The sequence below is a fragment of the Typopeltis vanoorti genome, chromosome 3, assembly GCF_054136105.1.
Source record: "Typopeltis vanoorti isolate ZY-2024b chromosome 3, IOZ_Tvanoo_1.0, whole genome shotgun sequence".
Classification (NCBI taxonomy): Eukaryota; Metazoa; Arthropoda; class Arachnida; order Uropygi; family Thelyphonidae; genus Typopeltis; species Typopeltis vanoorti.
In genome coordinates, this window is record NC_143551.1 from 101646912 (window position 1) to 101671460 (window position 24549).

Consider the following 24549-nt stretch of genomic DNA (forward strand, 5'->3'; position numbering starts at 1 on the left):
TGGGAATAGCCCAGACCTTAACCCAATTGAAAATCTATGGAGCCAACTAAAGAAACTTGTTAGTCAGAAGCAACCCACCAATAAAACCCAATTAATAGTTGTTTTCACATTATAACAGCTGCAGAAGTAAAAAAACTTGGTTCACTCCATGGGAAGGCATTGTAAGGCCGTAATTAACGTTAAAGGTTACCCAACTAAGTATTAACTCACATTGTGAGAATTTTTGTATACCTCATTTTTTCTATGTGTTTCACTTTTCTTCTTTAAAACTGCTGTCCTAATAAAAAAATCCTTCATAAACGTTATTACATTACATTCTTGATTAAATTATCTTTCCATTGATATATAATTTTATGGTATTACTCAATAAAAAAAAAGTGGTATTATGCACCATCAAACCTCAGAAATACACTTTTTCCAAAAGGTCTCCACAATTTTGGCCACTAGTGTACTTCTAACATTCTATGTTGCAATTAGTGTTTTCTGTTTAGGTGAAAGTGGGGAGTTTAGGTGAAACTGACCTCATCTGTTTCAAAGGTTCCTGTTGGCTTAATCTTTGTCACTTCATCCATGCATTATCCCTCTTGCCAACTTAAATAGCATCCTTTGGGACCTTGCAGATTGTCACACCTACCACCTGGTATACTGAATTACTTGGGCTCCCAGTTTCCATAATCATGGAAATTTTATGGGGAAGGATGATTAGCCTTTCAACCAACCCTTTTCCTTTATCTGGGCTTGGGACTGGTATAGGGGTAGTTCACCTCAAGAAGGAGACAGGCATGGTTAGGAAGACAAAACCAGGAATTATGCAAAGAAATTAAACAAGAAGACCAAAGAAAATTTCAGAAGTCTTTTTGCTAAGTGACAAGTAAAAGAAAAATGAGAAGAAATTAGCCAAGCAGGTCAAAAGCAATTTCAGATGTTCTTTTGTTTTGTGGTAAGTAAAAGGAAGAATAACTTTAAATGGAAGGATAACTTTAATGCGTGCTGATGGCAGTGAAATGAAAGATGCTGAAGAAAGAGTTGAGTTATTGAGTGATCACTTTGCAAAGTTCTATCAAGCAGGTGAAGATTTTGCTGTGACAGATAAGAAATGATATGGGAATACAAGATGAGGAATTGGAAGTATTTAGGATATCACAACATCCAGATACATTCAGGGGATTAGACAAAATATCAGTTTAAGTTTTATGAGAATAAGCTGTTTAATTTAAGTCTCAGAAAACTACCAAGAAAGTGGAAGGAGGGAAAAATAAAGGAAGCTCTAAGACTGCAGTAGCAAATTACACACCAATCAGCATCTTAAGAGAGGTGGTAAAATTGGAAAAGTTGGTGAATTCAGAAATTTGACAGGATACCATATGGAATTCTGTTACACAAAATGGAAAAGATAAGAAGCTGGTGATATGGATATAAGGGTAGATGATGGACAGATACAAAGAGTAGTGTACTTGATAGCAGAATCCAGGAGAAAACAAGTCACTAGCAGTCATAGGACTCTATCTGTTAATTAATAAAATGGTATAGGAAATTATTTGAGCAGAAATACTTGGTTGTTTGGTGATGATGTAGAACTGGTTAGTGTAATAGTTAATCAGGGTGATGTACAGAGCTTGCAAGATGATTTAAATTGTCTCACAGCATGGCCATGACAGTTCAATGTGGAAAAGCATAAGGTTATGCATTTTGGGATGAAAAGATTATAAATGTATACTATACTAAAAAAAATAAAGGGAAATATACTCTGGAGAAGCTGATGAAGCTAGGTGTTTGGGGGTGGTGGTGGAAAGAGAGTTGAAGTTCAGAGGGAATATTGCAAAAGTGGTCAAGTTAGTTCATAGGGTTACTTGGAGAGTGTGTTCTTCAATAAACAGGAATAAGTAATAATCATCCCTCTTTATAAGGCTTTGATATGGCAACATTTAGATTACTGTTCACAGGCCTATCTATTTCTTGGGGATAAGGAAGTAGTAGAGAGAATTCAGACGTGAGTAGCTAAGATGGTGAGTGGTCTGTGGGATACTCCCCACAACAACAAATGGAGGGGTCGTGGGTTGCTGTTGCTTGATAGGCAGAAAAGAAGGGATATGAGGGAAACATTTAAGCTTTTAAAAGAATTTTACTGGATTGGTACAGAGGAATTATTTCAGATTAGAGCCACAGAGGGCAGAACAAAGTTTATCCCTAGAAACAAGTAAGAGTGTGGTTAGCAAAGGTAATGACTAGCTGTCCAGACACCTAGTTTGACTACACTATGTGTGATTTTTGTTTTGCTTTGAGAGTAGGGAGTGAGTGATATGGATTGCCAGAGCCTATTGTGAATATTTCGATGGTGAATGGATTTAAGAAGTGACATGACAGATACTGTGAGGACAGCATGAGCCTTCCATAATGAATTTCAGGCTCTCCAAGGAGGTTCTTGTGCAATAATATAACAATTAATCAAACAGATGTAAATCCTATTTGGTAAAATAAGACAAACAGTTATTACTGTTTTGCTGTTCAATCAAAGATATTAGTATTTTATCAAAGGTTATTATAAATGGGCTAATCTGATAATCATTAAATTACATTATCTTAAAACTAACTGTGTGCAATGATTTTTTTCCCATTATTATAAATTACATTTTCAAATCAATAGGAAAGCAAAACCACAGGGATCAAGAATAAATTCCATCTCATAGATTTTATGCACTGTGTAACATAAAACCTTTTGATGTTGTTAAACACCTGATTTATATTAGAACTTTTCACATACATACAATTCTCATTCCCTTTTTGAAAGAATGGAATATTTCAGTTCAGTCCCCTAAATTAAATATGCAGTCAATTGAATACTTCTTACTAAATGAAATGTTTCCTGTAAATCCATAACACTATTTTTATTTCAAAGCAGCTGTTAAGATCTGATCAGTATATTCAACATTAAAAAAATAAATAAATAAAAAATAATAAGCATATATTTTCAATACCCCATTACATAAGTGGCTTTTAAAGTTATCATGATTTTTTTTATCCAAGAATTAACAAAACTTACTGAATTCTCCATCTTGATGGCATTGTTTTAAAGCTTCCTCAAATTCATCATCGTCATCATCATCTTCATCCATGTATCGTCGTAATTTAGTTTTTGAGGAACTATTTTGAGTTTTTGGAACTGGAGTAGATTTCCTTGCCAATATTGAAAAATTTGCCATGTTGCTATCTGTGAGTGATAAGGATCCTTCCCTATCCTTGGAAATTCCTACTGCACTTCCTGCTCCCAAAGGAGGTGAAGCTAATGATGAAGCAGTGTTTGTAAAGAGAAAGGCACTCTTGCTGATGGACAGCATACCTTGAATAGCTTCCCTTGTTGATGGTGATGTTCGACCACCACTGTTGTAGAAAAGAAACACAAAAGAAATGGATGGGGAGAGAATTAAAAAAGACAAATAAATGTAAGCTTGCATTCATGATGCAGTTTATCAAACATTTATAATAAATGCATATATTTTATTTTATCTTTTACATAAAGTTATACATTTTATAAATGTAGCTACATAATATAAGATGTAATATATAGCATTCAGCTATATATTACATCTCTCGCAGTGATCTCTCGCACTGCCGAAAAAGGCCTCCTCCCCCAATAATGGGGATGATTAGATCCAGTAGCGCACTCAGGATTTAATCTTGGGGGGGGGGGGGGGCGAGTTGAGCAGACGATTTGAGAATGCACACTACATTGCATACAACTATGACTGAGCATCTGCAGTGATCGCCAATACATGATACCCGTGATCTTCTTTGGCCTGGCTTGGGCAAACGAAGTAGCGCTCGGGCCTCGAGAGCACTACTTTGCTTGCCTTGCATTCACAGCGGCTGTGATTCCCAACAGCTATACGGTATTTCCACCTTATGTGGCTGCTAATTCATAAGTAGTACAGAAATAGAAGACAAAATATAAATAAATAAAAAAAAAGAATTTTAATTAGGAAAAGATTTTTGGAAACTTTTCTAGTGTTTTTTCCTTTTTCTTTCTTTTTTTTGGGGGGGGGGGGGCTTGGCCCCCTCCCTGGGTGCGCCACTGATTAGATCTACTTTTCCCATTGACCCTGTCAATCTTGTGGGAGTGTATGTTTGTATGTATGAAAGATATCACAAATATCCATACATTAGGAAATCCTACCTCATGTATGGATGTTTATGATATCCTTCATACATACAAATATATATACCCACCTACGGCCTTTTGGCTGAGCACAGAGCCAATCACTCAGCCAACCAAGTCGACAATATATGATATAAATAAATGTAAATGTAAATAAAACAGGAAATTAAGACTTTGAAAACAAGTATTCATGGATTTAGACTGTTCCAAATTACGCCTTATGTATATAACATCATTAATAAATACCAGTTATAAAACAATGTTGTCTTAGTCTACTGCCTGACATGTACATTTAGTATCATATGCTATTCTGTATCATTAACTTCATATTTATCCTTAACCATAGGTGGTAAGCTTTCTGCAAGTACAAATATCATTATAATAGTAATAATAATCCTCATATGGTGCATTCTACAGACCTGCCACCAACTTGGTCACTTGCCACTGGATCCTCTTCTTCTCATCATTCCCAAAAAAACGAAGTGACTAGATCTCACAGTTGTCAAGATGGAGGTCTTATCTAGATCCTATAAAGAGGTATAATAATCTGCTTATCTCTGCTCGTCAGGATGTTCTTAAGTAATCCATTGAGCTGTTTTAGCCATTTCTGCAATATGTCCTCTAAACTTTAGTTTCATAACCACTAACACTCCCAAATATCTGGCTTCATCAATTTTCTGGAGTACAGTTCCATGATACACAGCTAGAAATCTTTTCATCCCACAATGCAAAACCTTACACTTGTCACATTCTATTCTCCTTTGACCATATTGCTAGTCTATTTAAATCATCACTAGTAAAGGCCTTTTACTGGACTCTTTGATTGAATAACTACTGTCTAGTATCTCTGTATCAACCATTCTCTTATCCACTTCATCAACTTCATATTCATCCCCATGTGTTACAATTTATTTATCAAAATTCCATGCAGTATCTGTCAAAATCCTCTTTGAAGTCCAGCAGCATCACTGTATATCCATTACCTTTATCCAACTCAGCTGTCACTGTATTATAAAAATGACTAAGTTATTGAGGCATGACCTACTCTTCACAAAACCATATTGCCCCCATACAGTATCTCATTCTGGATTTTTCCCCTTAACCAACTTCTCCAATACCTTGACCACCACTCCCGAGATGCTGATTGGTTTGCAAGTTGCAACTTCAGTCTTTGTGCCTTCCTTATGCAATGGAACTATTTTTTTCTTCGTTACACCGGTGGAACAAACCCAGAGCTGAGACTAGAATTAAATAATTGGTCAAAGGCATTGACAATTCCCTAGCACCTTTGCATATGAGGGGAGGGGGGGGGGGGTTATAAAGTTCATAAACACCCTCTTTTCTATTATCAACTTTTGATAAAACCCAGATATCTAAAAATAATCAAGCATTCCTTCTTGGGCTATCTCCAGTCTTTCCCAACACATAAATCTTAGCCATTGCTTCTTTTATGGTGGCAATGGCCATTGCTTAGCCATTGCCACCATAAAAGAATACTTTTCCCCTAAAGGCACTATTGATAAAACTTACGAATCAATCTGTGCTTATGATTCAAATGTGCTTGTTTGGCCAAGGAATTGGTAAAAATTAATTAAAAATAGTGCTGACTAAGCCATTTGTTTAAGACGACCTAACTAAGATGAAATATAGAAAATTAATTTTTAGTATGTCGCTATCCTTGGACAGGTGAGCACATCTGAATCATTAAATGTAGATTGATTCATAAGTCTGAAATATTGGAAGGAAGAAATACCACAATGTTCAACTGTTGCTTGAGTCTATCTGACAGCTGGGTTATAAATTTAAACAAACAGATCACTCACAAATAATGAATTAAATGTTCTGTCTAAAGATCCAGATTTTAATCTTGTCTCCTTGGCATATACCTTACTTAGAAATTACTGAAGGTGTGAAAAATGAATCAGAGAATTACATACAGATGAATCTAATAATTACATTTTGAAATTGGCCAAACTTCATATAAAGCAAAACCACCTCCTTTGAGTATACTCTTCTCAGAAGTACAAGCACTTTGCTTCTTCCATAAAAACACCAATAGTGTCATAAAAATGCCACTGATAATGAATACTGGTGAGTATAATCATAAAATGAATATCTTATTGAGAGATAGATTGACCAACAGTGTGTGGTAGCAGAAACCCAACAAAAAGAGTCATCCAAAAATTAAATTATTGGGCAAAGAAATAGCGATCCACTGTGCCAAAAAGTGGACTGTAATGACTCTCCTACTTCTTCAACTCATCCATCCCTTAGAATGGATAGACTCCCTCTGATGGGAGGGGGGGGGGGAATCACAATCAATTAAAATCATTTCGCTCCTCTGCTGCATTCCCTAAAGGCAAGTATTTATAGCTGTAGATCTGTATGTTCACGGGGCAGGTTTACATGTTCTGAGGGATGAGAAACCCAAGTTTTTGGGAGAAAAAAACCATCTACCTCCATATGAGACCAACTAACTCACACGATTGAAGATCCGATAAAGGTTCCTCACATCACAGACAGAATTCGAACTCGGGTCTTTCCAACAAAAAGGCTCATGTAAACCAACTGAGCTATGGAAGGAGTGTCCTATCCTATCCTACTTAACACCTTGTAAAAGAACTTTGGAATCTCAATGGCCACACTGGTTCTTATATTACAAACAACCTTGACTTTAAAGAGAAAATTAAAGATCAATGTCTGGCTAATAATGAATAATGAATTTATGGTTTTGTTTGATGTAGTCTCCCTATTCACCAACATCCCACTACAACAAGAAGAAAATTGAAGAGACTTTAATTTTTGCAATTCGATTTCCTGGAAGACATTGTTATTTTATTTAAATTCAGCATCAATGCAGGCTATTTATATTGTAGTACAAGTTGTTCAATCAAACGGAAGAAACAGCAATTAGCAGTCCTATCTCAGCAGCTTCAGATGATTATTTTACAGAATATCTAGAAAATCTAGATCTAGAAAAGGGTTTGCTTAAGGGGTGAAAGCTGTATAACTGAGAGGAGACCTCCACATCACATTTAAAGGAATGTGAAGAACCAACCAGGGCTTCTGACCTAATGTCCAATCCTTACCTTCTCATGGCGCACCCTGTTAGGTATCTACCTGGATACTGAAAATGAGGATGGGCTGGGCAATTTGACATTTAGCTGATAATATTATATTCTTATTAGCTTAAACCAAAATATAAAATGATGGTACAACATGAGAGAATTTCATGCCGGTTGGGGCATCGCCTGGTTAAACAAGGTCCCTGTTGTTTTCGCCAAGGAACCAGGGCAAACAGCGAAAAGTCAACTACTGGAACAAATCTGAAAACAAACCCCAACTCAACATCACCAGAGTAAAAGATCGGTACTATCAACATAAGAAGCCTGAATAGGAAAGAAATGGAGCTAGCTGAGGAATTAGATAAGTACCCAGATCGACATAATAGGAGTGACTGAAACAAAAATAGACACAAACTGGTGAGATCTTTTTGAGCAATAAATACAAAATGTTATATTCAGGCAATGACAATCAAGGAAAAGAAGGAGTAGCCATAGTATTCAACACAAAAATACGAGGTTAATCTTCTTGAATGGCAAGCAATATCAAATTGCAAATATCAGAATGGGGAATTGGACAATAAAACTTATTTGTGCCTACAGTCCCAGAGAAGATTCTACTAAGGTAGAAGTGGAGAGAATGTTTTGAGGCTTTAAAGAAAGTAACTGACACAATGAAAACTTGGTCCTTGTTGGGATCTAGATAGCAGAGTAAGAAATGATTGTCAGATATACAAAAAATATTTTGGGAAAATTTGGAGAACAGAGCAAAGCTAATAATAATGGCAAATGCTTGTTGGATTTCTGCTCAGGACATGGACTGGTTATTACTAACACCATGTTCCAACATAAAAATGTGTACAAATTCACATGGAGAGAAGAGGCAAGGAATAAGAAAAGTCTCATTGACTATGTTATTGTTGTTCTCGTGGAAAGGCTTAGACGTTGGTTATGCATTTTCACTATATAATTCAAGGAAATTATAATGTACTAGGATATATATTAAAATAAATTTTAATATATTTCAATATTTCGGCAACGTCATGTTGCTATTTTCAAGAATTTAAGTACAAGACACGTGCACGCAGGCACAACAAAACAGTAAGTGAGGAAGAAGTAGGAAGCTATTATTTCTCCTAAAGTCCTGATTGTGCCCTCTAGTGGGCAAAGGAGGACAGCTTACAGCTGCAAGGGACCTGGTATACACCAGGTAGGTCTGGGGGGGGGGGGGGTTGGTCTTTAGTAGAGCAGATAAGGGATGCAAATTTTTTATATGGTCTGTAACAAGGAGTTAAGTTATGTTTTTTTTAAGATTTTTGTGATTTTTTCCGAGGTGCCTCGGATGTAGGGTATGGTGATGGATTTAGAGTAATCCTTGTTTTGTGTGTGTGTGTGTGGGGGGGGGGGGAGGTTGTGGTTTATTGGTTTCAATATTTTTTGGATTCTTTTTTTTTTTTTTGGGGGGGGGGGGGGGTAGCCATTGGCTGAGAAAGTGTTGAGAATGTGGTTTAGTTCTGTGGTTAGGGCATTGTCATTCGAGCAGATAAGTTTAGCCCTGTTGTGCAGTGTCTTAATGACTCCATATTGTTGTGAGGGGGTGGTGGTGGGATTGTTGGTGAATATATCTGCCTGTATGGCTGGGTTTTCTATATACTGAGAAAACCAAGGTTCCATCAGGCTGGTGGGTGACTAGCGTGTCTAAGAAAGGAATGCAGTTGTTTTTTTCCTCTTCCAGGGTGAATTTGATTCTGGGGTGTTGGTTGTTTAAGTGTTTTAAGAAGGAGAGGAGTGTATCAGAGCCATGTGGCCAAATAGCGAAGCCAAACGGTTGGTTTTTGTGGGGCAGAGTTTAAGGCTTTCTCTTCAAAAAGTCTCCATATAAAAGTTAGCCAATGGTGGGGAGAGTGGAGAACCCATGGCTGTCCGCTCTATTTGTTTGTAGAATTTTCCTTGCCAAACAAAATAGACTGAGTTCATTGTGAACTGAAATAGGGCTGTGATATCAGGAGGAAATTTAGCTTGGATTAGCTCTAAGGATTCTTTGAGTGGGACATTTGTAAATAAGTAGGAGACATCAAAACTGACCATTATGTCAGTGTGTTCGAGTGTAAGGTTTTCTATGCTGGCTTTGAAGTGGGCTGAGTTTTTTATGTATGAAGGTGTGTTGCCAGTATAGTGTGAGAGAGCTTTGGCCAAATGTTTAGCTAGTTTGTATGTGGGGGAATCAATGCCATCCACTATGGGACGTAATGGCACATTTTCCTTGTGAAACAAGGAAAATGTGGGAGTCCATAAATACGGGGGGGGGGGGGGGGATGGAGTCATATGGTTTTAATTTGTTAGTGATTTCCACAGGCCAAGAAGTGACCTTCTTAAGGAGCCTGTGGAGTTTTCTAATTTGTGAGTTGGTGGGATTATACTCGATAGGGAGGTAAGTGGCCCGATCTAACAATAGAGATTTCAGCTTACCTGTGTAATCTTTTTGGTTAAGCAATACTGTGGCATTCCTTTGTCAGCTTTGGTGATTATTATTTTCTTGTTTTTCTTTAATTCTAATAGCGATTTAATTTCTTTACTGGCATAACATAACTTAACTTCTTGTTACAGACCATATAAAAAATTGGCATCCCTTATCCACTCTACTAAAGACCAACCCCCCCCCCCCCCCCCCCAGACCTACCTGGTGTATAGCAGATCCCTTGCAGCTGTAAGCTGTCCTACTTTGGCCAAACAGGCAGGACAGCAAATATCAGAATTTCAGAACACAATGATTACATCCGTTTTCACCAATACAGCCACTTTGGTCTTGCTGACCATGCGCTGGATACCTGCCATAGAATACGGTGGAAGAAAGCCAGGATAATACACCGTAGCAAATACAGATATGAAAGGCTTTTCATGGAATCAGCTTGAGCCCTAAGAAACGATCCAAACCTCAACAAATTTGGCTGCATGAGACTTCCTCAAATTTGGGAAACTTACATTAGAAGACCTTCAGCCCAATTGCCCAAGAATACCAACATTGCCCACTAGAGAGCACAATCAGGACTTTAGGAGAAATAATAGCTTCCTACTTCTTCCTCATTTACTGTTTTGTTGTGCCTGCGTGCATGTGTCTTGTACTTAAGTTCTTGAAAATGGCAACGTGACATTGCCGAAATATTGAAATATATTAAAATTTATTTTAATGTATATCCTAGTACGTTGTAATTTCCTTAAATTATATAGTGAATATGTTATTGTTGATAGTGATGTTTTCAAACTGGTGCAGGACACTAGTTTACAGAGGATTTGAAATTGGAAGTGATCACTATGTAGTCTTGAGCAGGATAAAATTGAATTTCATACTGAAAAGAATAACATGTAAGAAAGTTTTAAAGCAAATAAAAGTTGGGCAGTTCTCATTTGAAAACTGTAGACTAAAATACACAAACATTATTAAAGAAAAAATTAGAGTTTGAGAATAGGAACCAAACCTAGGAGAGTCAGTGGAAAATTCTGAACAAAACATTGATTGTTTCAGCCAGAGAAGCACGTGTTGATGTTGTCTGCAAAGATAGAAAAATCAGAACTCCATGGTGGACCCAGGAAATTAAAGAGGTAGTGAAGGAAAAGAAGAAAGCATACAGAAAGTTCCTGGCAAATAAGTCAGCTTGTCCTCTTAGAGAATACAGAGATAAATGTAAGAAAGTAAACACTGTGTAAAATGAGATTAACAAAAGTATAGGAAGACTTTGGTAAGAACATAGAAAATAAATATCAACAAGGTGGCAAATATTCTGGAGGTTGTTGAAGACAGAAATAGAGGAAAGAGTGTTGTAAAAGGAATTAGAAACAATAAAAGTGACATGAAAAATGGAGAAAAAGATATCCTTGATGTATAGTCATTACTTTGAAAAACTGCTAAATGAAAAAAGTGGTGATGAGAGCACAGTGGTAAAAAAACACTCAACAGACATGTAATCAGGAATACATATCCATACTTGAAGTAGAAAAAGCCATCAAAAGCCTGAAATGTGGAAGGCAACTGGAGTAGATGATATTCGACCAGAAATGCTCAAGTATGGAGGTATAAAAGTCTTACAGTGGCTGCACTGTATAGTTCAGAAGCCCTGGACAGAGAGATGAATTCCAGATGATTGGAGTAGAGCTCTATATTCCTATATATAAAAAGAGAAATAAAAATTAATGTGAGAATTACAGAGGTATTTCTCTACTCAGTGTTCCAGGTAAGATTTATGCAAGTATACTTGAGAAACGGTTGAAAAGGATTGTGGAAGGGAAGCTTAGTGAAGAACAAGTTGGATTCAGGCCAAACAGAGGCTGTCAGGATCAAAGTTTCATGTTATGACTAATAGCTGAGAAATTGTGGGAATATAACAAAGAACTGTATTTAAGTTTGTGGATCTGGAAAAGGAGTATGACAGGATGCCAAGAGAGAGAGAGAGAGAGAGAGAGAGAAGCTGTTCAAAGTGCTACAGTTGTATGGTGTCAATGGAGCATTATATCAAGCAATTGTAAGTCTGCAGTTAGAATTGAAGGAAGTACAGGAAGATGGTTTTATGTTAAATCTGGTGTTTGTACATTATCCCCTCTGTTATTTATGATCTATATGGATCACATTATGAAGGAAGGTGGTATTAAACCTGATATCAAAATTGGTGATGTTAATCTCAGCTCTTTATTCTATCAGATGATGTTATTAATAGATCTTTTATAAGTCTGCAAGATTTCCTTACTAAATTGAATAACTGTTGTAACAGATTTGGTATGAAGGTCAGCAATAACAAGACAAAGACAATGAAAACAGACAGAAGCATCGAATATATCAACTGCACATGAATGGAGAACATATAGAACAACTGAAGAATTTCAGCTACTTAGGCACAATTTTTAGTGAAGATGGTAAATTAAATATGGAAATAGACAACAGAATCAACAAAGCTGGTATTGTAGGAAGTCAAATGAATAAATTTATATGGAATAAGAAAGAAATTAGTCAAAACACTAAATTATCTGTGTACAAGAGTGGTTCAAACCAATTTTAACTTATGGATCTGAGCACTTGGTCAGAAATGAAACACTTGATCAAAGACTCGAGACCACAGATATGAGAGTCCTGAGAAAGATTAGAGGGGTGAACAGATGGTATCAGTGGCGATATCATATTAAAAACGAGGATATTAGGAAAGAACTTAACATTGTTAGCATCCAGGAATGTATTAGCAGAGCTAATCTCAGGTGGTATGGTGGTCACTTAAACAGAATGGGAGAGGAAAGACTAGCAAAACAAGTGTTCTTTGTCCAGGTCGGCAGGAAAAAGACCCAGAGGAAGACCAAGATATAGGTGGATTGATACAGTAAAAAGTGCCTTAGAAGATAGAAATATAACATCGGATAATGTTGAAGTCTTGACAGCTAGCAGATTCATTTGGAGGAAAATTGTAGATAGGAAGTTAGTGATGGTGTAAGTTTTTCATGCAGTACTATCATATCCTGTACACCCCCTCGAGGACACCTATCAGGAATTTAATATGATATCTAGAAAATCAACCCTTCCCAGCTATTTTAACAACTTGTATATAGCTTCATTTTACTGATGGTAGTGATATACTCATATATGTCAAATGATGCCATAAGTGCCAAATAAGATCCCCTTTCAGAGAAAAAGCTCCACTGCAACTATTTCCAATCCCAACTAGACCTTTTCAGGCTGCTGCTATTGATTTAGTAGGTCCACTGCTAACTACCCAAGTAGATAGTGTGGCATAGAAATATACACATCGAAAAGGGAGTGAAGTCAACAGCCTTTATACAGAAGTAGCCTAGTTGTGAAGATATTTCATGTGCGAAACTTGTTTTGTTTACACTTAGGTAAAGGATTACACATGAATATGATTTCTTGAAGGTATAATTTACTTTGTAACTGAGTGAAAAGCTTCCAGAAATATGCTTACCTGTTGGAATCCATCAATGTTTTCTTCATATTTTCCCACTAAATCTTCAAGGTTTGGTTCTTCTTTTTCAATTTTTCCCTCTACAATTATATTTATATCTAGAAAGTGCTAAAACCATGCATGTCTTAACCTCTAATCATTTTACACTAGCTTCTTACTATGTTGGTCTTCTTATCGCCACCCTAGTTGGCTAAGAGATATAAATCTATGTTAATGTATCAGCTCTCCAACCAATAGTTTACAGGTTCGAATCCTGCCATGAAAATGAATTTTTCACTGGTGTGAGACCTGTGTTTGGTGAAGTGGCTTGAAAAGTCCTATATTTGGTTTCTAGAGCAGGGTTTTTGGACAGTGCAAAAAATAAATGCAATAATAACAAAAAACTTTATCCCCCTCTCATGGTAATGATGTAATATAATTTTAAAATCTTTCTTGGGTGAGAGAACAGTTATTCACAACTATATTTGAAAATGGTCTCATATATTAAAAGAAAATATTGGTACTCAAGAAACAGCTCAAATTATAAAAGAATCACCATTTCTATCTAGAAATGAATAAAACATGAGTGCCAAAAATAAATAAATAAAAATCCATATCACTTGTAAAATTTTAAGAAAATCACGATATATTTTCAGTACAACGATTTCTTTAACAAAGCAATAAGCTAACTACTATTTACAATTAATAAAATATTCTCATGCAATAATGTTAATTCTATAATGCAGAGATCTAAAACCAGAATACTTGTGGGTATGGTAAATTAATAAAGAGGAATTCATTAAATACTTTTACCTAGAATACTATGGAGATTAATCAGAGAATGAAGTAACTTAAGAGAGAGAGAGAGAGAGTGATTTACATTACATTATATTCTTTGGAACTGACCTCAGCTCATCATCTTCTAAACTAATTCGGCTACCATCTGCATCCCCAGCGAGGCTACTGGCTATTAAAAGGTCATCAATAGTCCCATTTTTGGGAGCATCAGAACCTGCATCATCTTCAGGAACATCATCTATGGGATCATCTTTTAAAATAGAAGATTTGTTGTAACAAAAGTAAGCCAATTTATTCATAAAAACATAAGTGCATATATACTATAATTTTAACTGTATGCTGAAAATTTACTTTTTGCAACATTTTTTCATCCAGATAGCATCATTCAACAATTAACAATGTTTCTAGGGTTCATATGTGATATGGTGGACACTGAGATGTCAGTTCAGTCCTATGATAATTCACAAGAAATGAACAATTTTTAATCAGCCTTTCACTCAAGAACTTATTGACTTGCAATTCTTCATGCAAAATATATCCTACATGTTCTTTTGAAATGCCTATAGTCTCAGCAATTTCACGCACTTTGACTTGCCAGTCATCCAATACCATATCACGCACTTGATCAATGATTTTTGGTGTTGTTACACTTTTTAGACCTTCACATGGATTATCTTCAAGGCTGGTATGGCCACATTTAAATTTGGCAGCCCATTTCTTAATTGTCGAAAACGAAGGAGAAGAGTGCCCATAAACTTTTATGAACTTTGAATGAATTTCTTTTGGCATTAAATCTTCTTTTACAGAGAATTTTATAACTGCACGATACTCAATTTTATCCATTTCAAGGGATACAGACAACACTTTTGCTTCAGTGTTGTTTTATACAGCTGTATAAAACAAACTAATTGGATAGAATGACTTGCAATTTCACATGGATGCTTATGACAACTTAGAAAAAAAAAAAAAAACATGCCGATAGTGTTGCCATCTATGGTAGAGGCCAAGAACTTTTCAAATAACCCTCGTAAGGTAAAACCTCACTTGGACTATTGTATGTAGGTCTACAAGATCTCCAAAATCTGGTTTCCATTGTGATTCTGTTACAGTGGAAAGAGTGCAAGGGAGAGTGTTTAAAAATGATATCAGGATTGATATATATTTTATATGAGAATATATAGACCGCAGACACTAGCTAACAGGAGAAAGAGGGGGGGGGGAGTGATATGATTGAGAATTACAAACATCTGAAAGGATCATATAAGATTTCGGTTGATGGAATTTTTCATTTTATGGAGGGTGGGGAAAGGATGAGAGGACATTCTTGGAAGCTGAGAATGAATGTTGCCAAAAAGGGGGGATGAGATCTAGATTTTTCTCTCATAGAGTGGTGCATGACTGGAATGGATTGCCATTGGATGTTGTGTGTAAAGGTGTGAATGAATTCAAGAACAAGTATGACAGCTGGTGCATGTAGTATGTGGCCTCTCTTGATGAGTCCCTGACTCCCTGGAGGTCTTATGTAATAATAATAATATATAATTGTAACGTTAAATTTTATTTAGCGTTATAATTAAATTACTTGTCCTCATCTCTGCAAAGAGAATACAAAATTTTATGTTAATAGTCATTTCAAAAGACTCAATGTCATTAACACAGTTATAACTTATGTGTGTGCTATAAAGTACGGTTGAACTTGGTTGTAACAAGCACGGAAATAATAGCATTACTGTAATGACAAAAAAGCCATAATGATTTTAATTTATGTATATTCGTATATTATTGTTCACTTTTATAACAAGGGTACTACACAGATATACTGTATAAATTTTGGTAAAGATTTTTAATTGCTCGAGTAGTTCTTGGAAAAGGAAAAATGAAAGGAGTGGCTTAGCTTTTATGACCACTTGCATCAGATTACTGGCCAGAGTGGGAATGGTTCCTGAGTAACCATTCCCAGATTACTCGTATCTAGTCCTCCACCCTTGCTTTACCTAAACACTGCCATGACTGTAAAATCAGTAAAAAACAGGAAGCCTTCCATCAGAAACATGTCTACTAAAAGAAAGTGTCTCTTGGTATGCAAAATATTCGAAATTATTCATGGGTTAGAATGTAGTGGAAAAAAGTGTCGAAGTGTGTAAAAAGATTTCTTTGTCCTCATTAACAGTATCAACATTGTGGAAGAGGAAAGATGTTTACATATCAACACTGGAAAACAACTTAAATGAAACAAAAAAAAAATTCATTCATTCATTCAACATCAATGAAGGGTTGTTTCAATGGTTTACTACACAAAGAAGAGCTAGATTCTCAACAGATGATTTGATCTTGAAGGATCAAGTGGAAAAATTTGCTAAACAATTTGGATGCAACGATTTTGTATGCAACAATGTTTGACTAGAATGATGTGAAAACTAACATAATACTTTTTATGCAAAAATTACTGGACAATCTCGATCTGCAGATCTGATAATGGCAAATGAATGGATTGACTGTGTTTGGGCAGAAATCAGGAAAGATTTCAATGACAAAGCCATACAATGCTGACGAAAAAGGACCTTTTATAATTTGAAACCTGATAACACATTTAAATTCAAAGGGGAAAAATTATGGACAAATAAATTATGTTTAATATTAAGTGTACTGCTGTAGTTTATAGAATCATATTGATACAAATAATATCTAGGTATGTAATTATATTATTTTTGTCTCTTTAATACTTCTTTTGTTTTTTTTAAATCTATTTTTTTTATCAAGTTATTGAGAATTAAAAAAAAACAAGAGGTAGATTTAACTCATCAGTGATAGAGCGAGTAATGGTTATAATGAGGAAATTTTGTCAACTCCTGGTGTTCATTATAACCAGCATATGTTAAACTTCAGCAATGTTTAGAAACGGTGATGGAGAAAACACATCATCATCATCATCAAATTCCTGCCATGTACCCTCAAGGGGTGTACAGGATATGACAGTACTACATGAAAAAATTACATCATTACTAACTTCCTATCTACAATTTTCCTCCAAATCAGTCTGTTACTTGTCAAGACTCCAACATTATCAGATCTTATATTTCTATCGTCTAAGGCACTTTGTACCGTATCAATCCACCTATATCTTGGTCTTCCTCTGGGTCGTTTTCCTGCCAACCTGGCAGAGAACACTTGTTTTGCTAATCTTTCCTCTCCCATTCTATTTAAGTGACCATACCATCTGAGATTAGCTCTGCTAACGCATTCCTGGATGCTGACAATGTCAAGTTCTTTCCTAATATCCTCATTTTTAATATGATATTGCCATTGATGCCATCTGTTCACGCCTCTAATCTTTCTCAGGACTCTCATATCTGCGGTCTCTAGTCTTTGGTCAAGTGTTTTACTTCTGACCCAGCTCTCAGATCCATAAGTTAAAATTGGTTTGAACACAGTCTTGTATACAGCTAATTTAGTGTTCCGACTAATTTCTTTCTTATTCCATATGAATTTATTCAATTGACTTCCCACGATACCAGCTTTGCTGATTCTGTTGTCTATTTCTATATTTAGTTTACCATCTTCAGTAAAAATTGTGCCTAAGTAGCTGAAATGTTTTACTTGTTCCACAGGTTCTCCATTCACAACACAGTTGACATTTTCAATGATTCTGCCTATTTTCATTGTCTTTGTCTTTTTATTGCTGACCTTCATACCATATCTATTACAACAGCTATTCAATTTAGTCAGAGAATCTTGCAGACTTGTAGCGGATTTATTTAGAAGTATAACATCATCCGCATAAACCAAAGAGCTGACATTAACATCTCCAATTTTGATATCAGGTTTAATACCACATTCCTTCATAATGTGATCCATATAGATAATGAATAACAGAGGGGATAATGTACATCCTTGTCTCACACCAGATTTAACATTAAACCATCTTCCTGTACTTCCTTCAATTCTAACTGCTGACTCACAACTCAAATAAAGACTAAGTATTGCTTGATATAATGCCCCATTGACACCATACAACTGCAGCGTATTGAATAGCTTCTCTCTTGGCACCTTGTCATATGCCTTTTCCAAATCGACAAAACTTAAATACAGATCTTTGTTATATTCCCATGCTTTCTCGACTATTTGTCGTAAAGTGAAGATCTGATCCTGACAGCCTCTATTTGGCCTGAATCCAGCTTGTTCTTCACCAAGCTTTTCTTCCACAATTCTTCTCAACCGTTTCTCAAGTATACTTGCATAGATCTTGCCAGGAACACTCAGTAGGGAAATACCTCTGTAATTCTCACATTCAGTTTTATTTCCCTTTTTATATATGGGTACTATGAGAGCTCTACTCCAATCATCGGGAATTCGTCCCTCTGTCCAGGCTTTCTGAACTATGCAGTGCAGCCACTGTAAGACTCTTATACCACCATACTTCAGCATTTCTGGTCGAATATCATCTACTCCTGCTGCCTTTCCACATTTCAAGCCTTTGATGGCTTTTTCTACTTCAAGTATGGATATGTATTCCTGACTGCATGCCTGGTCAGTGTTTTTTATCACTGTGCTGTCATCACTGCTTGTTTCATTTAGCAGTTTTTCAAAGTAATTACTCCATACTTCAAGGATATCTTTTTCTCCTGTTTTCATTTCACCTTTATCATCTCTAATTCCTTTTACAGCACTCTTTCCTCCATTCCTAAGCTTCTTCAACAACCTCCAGAATATTTTGCCACCTTCTTGATATTTATTTTCTATATTCTTGCCAAAGTCCTCCCATGACTTTTGTTTAGCTAGTTTTACACACTGTTTAGCTTTCTTACATTTGTCTCTGTATTCTGTAAGAGTAAAAGCTGACTTATTTGCCAGGAACTTTTGATATGCTTTCTTCTTTTCCTTCACTGCCTCTTTAACTTCCTGTGTCCACCAGGGAGTTCTGATTTTTTTATCTTTGCACACAACCTCACCACATGCCTCTCTGGCAGAATCAATCAATGTTTTCTTCAGAGTTTGCCACTGAATCTCCAAGGTTTGATTCCTGTTCTCAAACTCTTTCATTTTCTTTTCAATAATATTTCTGTATTTTAGTCTACAGTTTACATCTGAGAGCTGCTCAACTTTTATTCGCTTTAAAACTTTCTTACATGTTATTCTTTTCAATATGAAATTCAATTTTATCCTGCTCAAGACTAAATAGTGATCACTTCCAATTTCAAATCCTCTGTACACTCTGGTGTCCTGCACCAGGGAGAAAACATCACTATCAACAATAACATAGTCAATGAGACTTTTCTTATTCCTAGCCTCTTCTCTCCATGTGAATTTGTGCACATTTTTATGTTGGAACATGGTGTTAGTAATAACCAGTCCATGTCCTGAGCAGAAATCCAACAGATATTTGCCATTATTATTAGCTTTGCTCTTTTCTCCAAATTTTCCCAAAATATTTTTGTATGTCTCACAATCATTTCCTACTCTACTATTTAGATCCCCAACAAGGACCAACTTTTCCTTTTTCATTGTGTCAGTTGCTTTTTCTAAAGCCTCAAAAAATTCCTCCACTTCTACCTTAGTAGAACCTTCTGTGGGACCATAGGCACAAATAAGTCTCAATGTCCAGTTCCCCATTCTCATATTTGCCCACATTACTCTACTTGAGACTGACTGCCATTCAAGAAGATTAGCCTCGTATTTTGTGTTGAATACTATGGCTACTCCTTCTTTTCCTTGATTGTTATTGCCTGAATATAACATTTTGTATTTATTGCTCAGAAAGATCTCACCAGTTTTGGTCTTTTTTGTTTCAGTCACCCCTATTATGTCGATTTGGTACTTATCTAATTCCTCAGCTAGCTCCATTTCTTTGCCATTCAGGCTTCTTACGTTGATAGTACCGATCTTTAACTCTGGTGATGTTGAGTTGGGGTTTGTTTTCAGATTTGTTCCAGTAGCTGACTTTTCGCTGTTCGCCCTGGTTCCCTGGCGAAAACAACGGGGGCCTTGTTTAACCGGGCGACGCCCCAGCCGGCATGAAATTTTGTCATGTTGTACCATCATTTTTTATTTTGGTTTAACCAATAAGAATACAATTTGGTCGGCTAAATCCCAAATTGCCAGCCCATCCTCGTTCGTTCAGTATCAAAGTAGATACCCAACAGGGTGCACCACGAGAAGGTGAGGATTGGACATTAGGTCAGAAGCCCTGGTCGGTTCTCCGCATTCCTTTAAAGGCTATGTGGAGGTCTCCTCTCAGTTATACAGCTTTGACCCTTAAGCACCCCTGGAGAAAACACAGAGTTCAACAATTCAGCCAGCAAATATCAAGATCACATCTTTTACCTTGCTGTATAATAATTTTCTTACTTGAAAATTTATATTACATGTTATCTGTCCTACTAATACAAGGTGTGTGCCATTAAAATAATCAGCAGTTTCAAGTGAGTTAGATGCATAGCCATCTAGAAAGCGGAGCTTTCCAGTTGTTGCTGAGTTGTTCTGCTTCCTAGATGTGAAAATTGGAACAGAATACTGTTTTCTTTTAGAGAGAGGAGAGAGAAAAAAAAATTAAAATGGAATCAGACTTACAGATTTATTTGATTTTTCTTTCAAACAATGAATGGCCACCATAACACACAAATCTAAAGAAAACCTATGAAATATTTGTCTTTAAAGTAGACTAATATAGTTTGGAGAAAGTTATTTTCCCTTAATAATTGGATTACTATTGCTGCCCATGATAACTTGTTGCTAGCATATATTCTGTACAGAAAATAGAATAATATAAATTGTTTTAATTAAGCACTTTATACAGTCTGCCATATAGTATTTTCTTCATGTGATATTTTCCTTTTATTGTAGAATGTTTATCCAAGTTAAGAAAAAGAGATTCCTATTTGGAGACAGATGAATCATCTAATTAAGAGCAAATTCTAATATGAAATGATTACAATGCATATGACTGCAGCAGAGAACTAAAAATTCTGTAAAGCTAAAACGATTAAAAAATTTTACATTATTTGTCAAATTTGAAACTTAAATATATACATATATATTTTTAAATTCTGAAGTTAAATTTAAGATGTGTGAGAGAGTAAGTGTTCCCTTATAGTATCTCTAGTATACCTAAACAAATCTTATAATTTTTTAAAATTATAAGATTTGGGGAAATCTTCAACTTATATAAAAAAATTCAGCTTCTGGTCTGCACCTTATAATTTTCATAACTGACGTTACCATTAGGCACAGTACTCCTTCCACATGATTGTTTTCTAATGAATCTCTTGCTTCTGCATCCATTTCACTCCTCTCTCATTTATTCTCCAAACTCTAGGGACACATTTCCATACTGCATGATTTAAGTATTTTTAAATGCTTTCTATGTGCTGTTGATATCCTTCCCATCGAACAAATGATACCATGACAAAGAATCCAGCATACTCCTCAGTTATTCATAACCTCCTGGTTTGTAGTTTAGCATGTTACCTTTTCTGAATGGAACATTCATAAACTTAGCCACTTGCCAAGTTAATAAAGCACGATCACTGTCACCAACTGGAGGAACAGTTGTCTTTAAATGATACCCACTGGGACAATATAATCAGATTTAACACTCTTTGACCTCAAGTTCCTTCTGTCACATGCTGCTTAAAGGAACAGCTCAATAAATTTGGTTTCATTCTTCTCATGAGATTTCACTGATAAAATTTCCCATTACTATTACTTGTTTCGCAATCATTTGCATTTCTTCGTCACTAGCAAACAATCCATCAAGTCTGTAATCACTTCACACCAAATGGCTTCAAACTTAATGCCTCATGGTAAAACTGTTGCAAGTATTGAAATCATATTTCTCAACTCTAACAGGATTCAAATCATCCAATATCATTAGTAGCACACTCCCTCCTATCCTGTCTATCCTTCCTAAAAATGCTGTACATTTTACATTCAATAGCAGTTAGTATGTCTACTTCTGATAGCCAGGTCTCACTTACAACCTGTGGTCCCAACATATTCACCAAGGCAACAAACTCTATCCCCTTTGTTTCTTACACTTCAAGAATTCGTGTACAGATAATAAGTTACGTGCATGTGTCTTTGTATATCTTTTCTGTAATCTGTGTGACACAACAGGACAACTTGCTCATCTCTGTTCTTATCTAGTATCCTATTTATGCAGACATCCATGCACATGCTTGATAAGTCTGAACTGGACAAACACAAAATCATTCTTGCCTCATAATTATTTCCATGATAATGCATGTTCCCATCATTAATACAGTTACATAACACTGTTGCTCTCTTACACATAGATTCTAACCATTTCTCCCATCATAATCTAGTATACCTAACTCTCTGCACTGGGTCTCATAAAAGTTAATTTCTCATAATGTCTGATAATAAATGCATTCAAGTGTAGGCCATCCCTTTTATACAAATCTATTATTCCCCTCAAACTCACTCAAAAACTCGCATCCATCCTTTTACACAGCCTACACATCAATAGGGCAATTTTTATTGGTTTCATTGCATTTTTTTCGCTCAAAAATTAGTGTATTATAGCATAATAGTGTACATTTTTGTGTTTTTAGAGTATTTAGTGTCTTTATAACATTTTCATTGTGATGTTTTATTGTGACATTGTCAGTATGGCACCAATGCAACAAACAATGGCGAGGAAGACCATGTTGTCTGGCGATTTGAATTTGCAGGATTTTATTCAATGCAGTGTGTGTGAAATGCATTCATCGAGAAACTTAAATAATATGTGGAAGGAAATCGAAACTGGACAGAGAGAGAGAGTGTGTACTATGTGTTTCAAAAGTAGATATCTGTTAGGTGACGAGAACACAGCAAATACTGACGGTAAGATGGAAAATGATATTATTAATGTCGAACGTGAAGCTGTGGAAATAAAGGAGAGCAAAATGGACATTAATAAAGAAATAGTACACTTAAATGTTATCGTTCATAGGACAAAGTGCAAAATTGAAAAACTCTTACTGTTTGTTAAAAACTGTTTGATGGAAAGAAAGATTTGTATAATGTTGATGGACTGCATCTAAATAATTTTGGTGTTAGGTGTCTGGAAAGAGCTTTGTTCACTGAGCATGCTGAAATACAAATTCAGGAAAACTTAAGCAATTAGGATGGAAACAAGTGAGTTTGTGTTAAGGCACCGATGAGGCGAGTGAATGTGAGAATGACCAACTGTGGAATTAGTCTCTCAAACAAAAATATTGAATAGGGTAGTCAATTCAAGTAGTAAAGGTGGGTGGGTGAGGGCTAATGGGATGCTACAGTTTCTATATACTAATGCCAGAAGTATCTGGAACAAGAGGGAGAAGTTTTTGGCATTGTTTAGTGCAACCTCACCAAAAGTTAAAGGCATTAGTGAGATCTGACTAACAGCAGATGATGTAGTTACAGGAATAGAATGTGAAGGGTTTAGTATTTTCAGGGAAGATAGAGAAGTAGGATTGGGGGGGGGGGTACTGCTGATGATTTGCAGCCAAAAAGAATAGGAGACGGGCAGGAGGGTGGCTGTTCATTTGAAACAAACTGATGTGAGAGTAAGGCCAGTAAGACAAAATATACAGTTGTTGTTGCTACAGGCCAAGGAGTTCCACAGGTGAACTGAAAGACATGCATCACCAAGTTAGTACAATGAGTATAGATAGAGTGATTATTATGGGGGGGGGGGACTTCAGCTATGGAGATATAGATTGGAAGGAAGAAAGATCACGTGGCAGGAAGGAAACAGAATTTATACACCTGCTAAGAGAGAATTACTTAAGGCAGCATGTGCTGGAGGGGACTAGGGGGGGGGGTGAGAGTATTGGACCTGGTCATAGGATCAGAAGAGCTATCCATAACAAGGTGACCATATTGCCTCCAATTGGTGAAAGTGCCCATTCATATTTGACTTGGGAGATTGTAAAACATGAAGAATATTCTATCAAGAAGGAGTATATGTGGAACTACCAGGCAAGTGATTATGAAAAGTTTAGGAAAAAGTTTAAATCTGTGTCGAGACATAAAATTTCCTTGGCACAGATTTCCTTTTGCATGGGATATAGTTAAGGGTCATGTAGAGGAAGGAGTATTAAATTGTATACAGTAAGGAAAGTTGATCAGGTAGGAGTTAGATGGATGAGTAATATCATTAAGCACAAGCTGCAGAAGAAGAAAATGCTGTGGAAGATAAATAAAGAGAAAGGTGACCAGCAAACTAGTGAACAGTACAAGGCTCAGACAAGAAAGGTGACTAGCATGGCAAAATCAGATTATGAGAAGAATCTAACTAAGCAGGACAAAGGAAATTTCAAAGAGTTCTTTCATTATGTGGCAAGTAAGAGGAAGAATGACTACAGATGTTTAACTTTAATGGGTGATGTTGGTCATGAGGAGAAAGAAGCCGATAAAATAGCTGAGTTACTGAGTCAAACAACTTTGTAAGGGTATATCATCCTAGTGAGGTTACTGCTTTAACCTATGTGACAGACACTAATGTGGGAACAGAGATGCATGAATTGGAAGATCTGACAATATTACAGAATCTCAATGCCAATACAACTATGGGATTAGATGGGATATCAGCTAGGGTTTTGCGAGAATGTGC

At 36.1% G+C, this 24549-nt stretch overlaps 1 protein-coding gene across 1 annotated transcript in view; it reads right to left on the bottom strand.

Moving 5' to 3' along the window:
* The window catches only part of LOC150108428 (histone lysine demethylase PHF8-like), a 391806-nt gene that overhangs the window by 124162 nt on the left and 243095 nt on the right, over positions 1–24549 (bottom strand). The window contains exons 15-16 of the mRNA XM_090415841.1: positions 14058–14199; positions 3041–3378 (exon numbers count right to left, since the gene is read on the bottom strand). Coding sequence (XP_090271967.1) covers positions 3041–3378; positions 14058–14199 — 480 coding nt within the window. The remainder of the gene's footprint in view (positions 1–3040; positions 3379–14057; positions 14200–24549) is intronic.